Source organism: Leuresthes tenuis, unplaced genomic scaffold (assembly GCF_036924035.1).
Source record: "Leuresthes tenuis unplaced genomic scaffold, fLeuTen1.0.hap1 SCAF_18, whole genome shotgun sequence".
NCBI classification, from domain to species: domain Eukaryota; kingdom Metazoa; phylum Chordata; class Actinopteri; order Atheriniformes; family Atherinopsidae; genus Leuresthes; species Leuresthes tenuis.
In genome coordinates this window covers 1,181,395-1,187,847 of record NW_027325372.1, presented here as the reverse complement: position 1 = coordinate 1,187,847, position 6,453 = coordinate 1,181,395, and the positions used below count along the sequence as shown (strand labels likewise).

The 6,453-nt window shown below is 44.7% G+C and overlaps 2 protein-coding genes across 2 annotated transcripts; both read left to right on the top strand.

Annotated features, from left to right (window-relative positions):
- Positions 1-389: 389 nt before the first annotated feature.
- Positions 390-2,344, top strand: LOC140275681 (tripartite motif-containing protein 16-like). The gene has a single exon (XM_072371205.1). The coding sequence runs from the start codon at positions 406-408 to the stop codon at positions 2,125-2,127; it is 1,722 nt and encodes a 573-aa protein (XP_072227306.1). The 5' UTR covers positions 390-405; the 3' UTR covers positions 2,128-2,344.
- A 2,168-nt stretch (positions 2,345-4,512) lies between these two features.
- Positions 4,513-6,012, top strand: lsm10 (LSM10, U7 small nuclear RNA associated). The gene is made up of 2 exons (XM_072371232.1): positions 4,513-4,633; positions 5,350-6,012. Exon 2 carries the CDS (start codon positions 5,358-5,360, stop codon positions 5,760-5,762), a length of 405 nt encoding a protein of 134 aa, XP_072227333.1. The 5' UTR covers positions 4,513-4,633; positions 5,350-5,357; the 3' UTR covers positions 5,763-6,012.
- Positions 6,013-6,453: the final 441 nt, after the last annotated feature.

Genomic DNA, 6,453 nt, shown 5'->3' with positions numbered 1-6,453 from the left:
AGGATTTTTAGATCAGTTAACTTTGACAGCTCAACAAATGTGTTAATAAAGTTTTTCATTCCAAAGATCGTTTTCTGGGACTCAAACAGGTGATAAAGAACAAAAAAAGTGAAGGAAACCAAACAGAGAATCAACATGCTGCAGAAATCTTTAAAGTCTGTTAATCATCTCAGAAAAGTTCATCGGTTCTTTCTCTGAAATCAGATCCAAACACAATGAGCTGAACTTTGTGCTGTTTTTATGTCTTTATGGTGAATAAAACCACTCAGTTTTTATTACTTACTGGATATTATTTCAAGTTTCTCCTCCTCCTGGACAGATTAGAGCCTGATGAGACGAGTTAAAGTCCAAAGTCTTTAAGGTGCAGCAGCTGTGAGGAACACAGTCGCTGATCTGAGAGGAGAAATGGCGCAGAAAGGAGTTCAGCTGGACCGAGAAAGCTTCTCTTGTTCGATCTGTTTGGATCTGCTGAAGGATCCGGTGGCTCTTCCCTGTGGACACAGCTACTGCAGGAACTGTATTAAAGGCTTCTGGGATGGAGAGGATCAGAAGGGAATCCACAGCTGCCCTCAGTGCAGGAAAACTTTCACACCGAGGCCTGTCCTGGGGAAAAACACCATGTTAGCTGCTTTAGTGGAGCAGCTGAAGAAGACTGGACTCCAAGCTGCTCCTGCTGATCACTGCTATGCTGGACCTGAAGATGTGGCCTGTGATTTCTGCTCTGGAAGAAAACTGAAAGCCATCAAGTCCTGTTTAGCCTGTCTGGCCTCTTACTGTGAGAAACACCTTCAGCCTCATTATGATGTGGCTCCATTAAAGAAACACAAGCTGGTGGAGCCCTCCAAGAACCTCCAGGAGAACATCTGCTCTCTTCACGATGAGGTGATGAAGATGTTCTGCCGCTCTGATCAGAAGTCTATCTGTTATCTCTGCTCTGTGGAGGAACATAAAGGCCACGACACAGTGTCAGCTGCAGCAGAAAGGACTGAGAGGCAGAGAGAGCTGGAGGGGAGTCGGCAGCAAATCCAGCAGAGAGTCCAGGACCGAGAGAAAGATGTGAAGCTGCTTCAGCAGGAGGTGGAGGCCATCAATCAGTCTGCTGATAAAACAGTGGAGCACAGTGAGAAGATCTTCACTGAGCTGATCCGTCTCCTCCAGAAAAGAAGCTCTGAGGTGAAGCAGCAGATCAGATCCCAGCAGGAAACTGAAGTGAGTCGAGTCAAAGAGCTTCAGGAGAAGCTGGAGCAGGAGATCACTGAGCTGAAGAGGAAAGATGCTGAGCTGCAGCAGCTCTCAGACACAGAGGATCACACCCAGTTTCTGCAGAACTGCCCCTCAGTGTCAGCACTCAGGGAGTCTACACCCTCATCCAGCATCAAGATCCGTCCTCTGAGGCACTTTGAGGCTGTGACAGCAGCTGTGTCAGAGCTCAGAGAGAAACTACAGGACCTCCTGAGAGAGGAATGGACCAACATCTCCCTGAGAGTCTCTGAAGTGGATGTTTTACTACCAGAACCTGAACCTGAACCTGAACCTGAACCTGAACCTGAACCTGAACCTGAACCTGAACCTAAGAGCAGAGCTGGATTCTTAAGATATTCATGTAAAATCAAACTGGATCCAAACACAGCACACAGAGAGCTGTTACTGTCAGAGGGGAACAGAAAAGTGACATTTATGGAAAAACCTCAGTCTTATTCTGCTCATCCAGACAGATTCACTGAATGTTCTCAGGTCCTGAGCAGAGAGAGTCTGACTGGACGCTGTTACTGGGAGGTGGAGTGGAGAGGGGGAGGAGTTGTTGTAGCAGTCGCATACAAGAACATCAGCAGAGAAGGTGGGAAAGAATGTGCATTTGGATTTAATGACAAATCTTGGGCATTATATTGTGACCCAAACAGTTATTCATTTAGATACAATAAGATGGAAACCTCCATCTCAGGTCCTGTATCCTCCAGAGTCGGAGTGTACCTGGATCACAGAGCAGGTATTCTGTCTTTCTACAGCATCTCTGGAGCCATGACTCTGCTCCACAGAGTCCAGACCACATTCACTCAGCCGCTCTATGCTGGGATTAGGCCTTATTATTATCCTGGATCCTCAGCAGAGTTGTGTAAAGTGGAATAAAGGTATCCTGTCAGCTCTTTGCTGTTTATTTGCTGCTTTTTCCTGTGTTTCTGCAGCCATGGAGGATATCACTGCTAATGATGAGTTTTATTCACAGAAATGTTTCTCCACATGAAAATCTAAACTTCTCTGAGCTCTAAATATTAGTTGGATGCTTGTGTTGATGTGTCTGTATGTTGTTGTTTCTCTTCCACTTCATGGAGCCCAACAGAGAGATCAGCAGATTATCACAGATTCTGTTCACATCTCATCACTTTGTGAATGTGACAAACAGCAGCAAAAACTAACTAATGTTGAGTTAGTTAATGAAGAGTTGAGTGGAGACAGGTGAGAATGAGACCAGGAGACGGGTGAGAATGAGACCAGGAGACAGGTGAGAATGAGACCAGGAGACGGGTGAGAATGAGACCAGGAGACGGGTGAGAATGAGACCAGGAGACGGGTGAGAATGAGACCAGGAGACGGGTGAGAATGAGACCAGGAGACGGGTGAGAATGAGACCAGGAGACAGGTGAGACTGAGACCAGGAGACGGGTGAGACTGAGACCAGGAGACGGGTGAGACTGAGACCAGGAGACGGGTGAGAATGAGACCAGGAGACAGGTGAGAATGAGACCAGGAGACAGGTGAAACTGAGACCAGGAGACAGGTGAGACTGAGACCAAGAGACAGGTGAGAATGAGACCAGGAGACGGGTGAGAATGAGACCAGGAGACGGGTGAAAATGAGACCAGGAGACAGGTGAGAATGAGACCAGGAGACAGGTGAGAATGAGACCAGGAGACAGGTGAGAATGAGACCAGGAGACGGGTGAGAATGAGACCAGGAGACAGGTGAGAATGAGACCAGGAGACAGGTGAGAATGAGACCAGGAGACAGGTGAGAATGAGACCAGGAGACGGGTGAGAATGAGACCAGGAGACAGGTGAGAATGAGACCAGGAGACGGGTGAGAATGAGACCAGGAGACAGGTGAGAATGAGACCAGGAGACAGGTGAGAATGAGACCAGGAGACAGTTGAGAATGAGACCAGGAGACAGGTGAGACTGAGACCAGGAGACGGGTGAGAATGAGACCAGGAGACAGGTGAGACTGAGACCAGGAGACGGGTGAGAATGAGACCAGGAGACAGGTGAGAATGAGACCAGGAGACAGGTGAGAATGAGACCAGGAGACGGGTGAGAATGAGACCAGGAGACAGGTGAGAATGAGACCAGGAGACAGGTGAGAATGAGACCAGGAGACAGGTGAGAATGAGACCAGGAGACAGGTGAGAATGAGACCAGGAGACGGGTGAGAATGAGACCAGGAGACGGGTGAGAATGAGACCAGGAGACAGGTGAGAATGAGACCAGGAGACGGGTGAGAATGAGACCAGGAGACGGGTGAGAATGAGACCAGGAGACAGGTGAGAATGAGACCAGGAGACAGGTGAGAATGAGACCAGGAGACAGGTGAGAATGAGACCAGGAGACAGGTGAGAATGAGACCAGGAGACGGGTGAGAATGAGACCAGGAGACAGGTGAGAATGAGACCAGGAGACAGGTGAGAATGACTCTATTTTATAGCCAACAAGCTTTTTCTTTTTGAGAGTCGATCAGCCACAGTATGAGTTTAAGGAAATAATTCAGAAGACTGTCTGCAATTTAAAATCATTTGAATAGAATATTTAACTTTATTCTGGAAATTACTTATTATTATTACTAAATTATTATTACTGGGAAATATCTTTTTCTTTCTGCATTTCGTGTACGAGTTATTATCCAACACCAGCTTTCTGTAATCGTTCTTCTGTACAGAGTTTATCGTGTGTTCGTCTCCTTAATAATCTGGTTAATAATAAGAGACGGAGGGATGCTTTCTCTGTTGGACACATTCAACATTCATGGTTTCAGATGTCGTCCTGATGCTCTGAGGAAATAAATGCTGCTGGAGGTTTCCATCGATCCATAATAACATGATGATCAACAGGATGTACTGGAATGATCTTATCAGCTACATTTTGTTTTAGAAAATTTGATTAAACAAAGTATTTTAAAAGCCTCTTTGTGCTCAAACTTTTATCTGTAAAGATTTGAAGGTGTGTTGATCACTGAAAGTGTTCCATAACTGCTCTCATGCGGCTTTTTAGTGTGGTTGACTCAAAACAGCACAAACATCCCATCACATAATATTATATAATATTAATGATATTACAAAAAGTAAGATTTAATCAGACAAGTCTTAATATAGCCAGTAAATGCTTTATTATCTATATTTCATAATATTAATGTGTATTTTTAGTACTTTGTGTCTACTGTCACTGTTTTTGTTTCAATAAAGCTTTTTTTTTTTTTTTTTCTCAATAAAACGTAAATAACGCTGGGTGTGACGTCGTCACGCTGCTAACCCTGCGTCAGGCTACATGCGGGAAATACGAGCTGTAGACGTGTTCCGACGGTCTCTCTCCTTTAGCAGGGGCTTGTTGGGTCCTTTGTAGACGGAACTCGTGTGGGACTAATTCAGGTAAATGTTCCGAACAGCACCGCCGTGGTTCTGACACATTTGCTGCAGCTGAAGCTGAAGCTAACTGTGCTAATTCAGCCGGACCCGCCTCGCTGGGTTTCAGGTTCTGCGGTTGTCGTTTATAGGTCGTATTTTTTTGGATCAGAACTTGTATTAACAACGTAGGAATCACGTTATGTTTGAAACCCGCTGACAACAAAGCTGTAAGTTAAGTTACAGTAAAACTAAATGCTGGCTGTGCGCCATGTTACGTTGAACATTGTGAACATATTAATGACTTTCAGCATAAAAATAGATCCCAGGGTGTGTTTTTGGGGAGTTTTACACCTGCTGGTGACCTCAGACGCCCTGATATCTGCTCCCAGGAACAGGAAGAAGGAGTTTTACACCTGCTGGTGACCTCAGACGCCCTGATATCTGCTCCCAGGAGCAGGAAGGAGGAGTTTTACTGAATATGTCACTTTTGAATAAGCTGGTCTCTGAATTAATTCAAAGCTACTTTATGCGACTCAAAGGGAGAAACTTTGTCTTATTGTTTTGTTATTTATCATGTGATTCTATAAGAGTCAAATTTCATTATCAATTTACATTTAATTTTACTAATCTACATTCATCAAATATTTGTGGCTGTGCTGCTGCCCTGATTAATAATAATAATTCTAATCCTTACCCGACTCCTTAATGAGGATTTAAATGAATTCTCCACCTTCCTGCAGGCGAGTCCATGGAGTCTGAATCTTCGCCCTCAGGCCAGGCGCCACGTGAGGTGGTGAACTCCATCCGGGAGCGCACGATCGCGGAGAACAGCATGGTGGTCCTGCTGCAGGGTCTCCAGGGGGAGGTGACCACCGTGGACCTGAGGAACGAGAGCTCGGCGCGGGGCCGCCTGGTCAACGTTGACGCCTTCATGAACGTCCGTCTGGAGAAGGTTCTGTACCGGAACCAGCGGGGTCAGCAAACCCAGCTGCAGGACATGTTCATCACCGGCAGAAACGTGCGCTACGTGCACATCCCCGACCACGTGGACATCATGAAAACCATCCAGAACCAGCTGGCCAAGATCCACCGAGTTCGAAACTTCGGCAGTCAAGGCGGAGGCAGGAAAGAGTTCGCCAAGAAGAGAAAGTGAGTCGTTATAGAAAGACGCAGAACTCCGGCGTACGGGTTCAGAGACGCCCAGAAGTACCTGAAGGCAGCAGACCCGGTTTCTCCTTCTTCATCAGAGCAAACAGACCAAGAAAAAGTGGTTTCAGTCACAGAAGAGTTCAGAAATATACTGAGAAGCCTGAATGATTTTATACTTTCAGGCTGATAATCTGCAGAACTTTAATATTTTATCCACCGTAATGTTTAAAGTAACCTGGAAGAGTTTCTCTTGATTAAATATCACAACGTTGTGAAAATGACTGTTTCACATCGATGTTTTATTTTATCTGCAAGCTTTTTGTGTTTTTGGTTTGTTGCAGAAAACTGTGGTAAAATGTGAAATAAAGCAAGTAAAATGAAAGTAAAGCAGATAAAATTAAAATAAAGCAGGAAAAATGTGAAATAAAGCAGGTAAAATGAAAATAAAGCGGGTAAAATGTGAAATGAAGCGGGTAAAATAAATGAAGTGGGAAAAATGTGAAATAAAGCAGGAAAAATGTGAAATAAAGCAGGTAAAATGAAAATGAAGCGGGTAGAATGTGAAATAAAGCGGGTAAAATGAAAATAAAGCAGGAAAAATGTGAAATAAAGCGGATAAAATGAAAATAAAGCGGGTAAAATGAAAATAAAGCAGGAAAAATGAAATAAAGTGGATAAAATGAAAATAAAGCAGG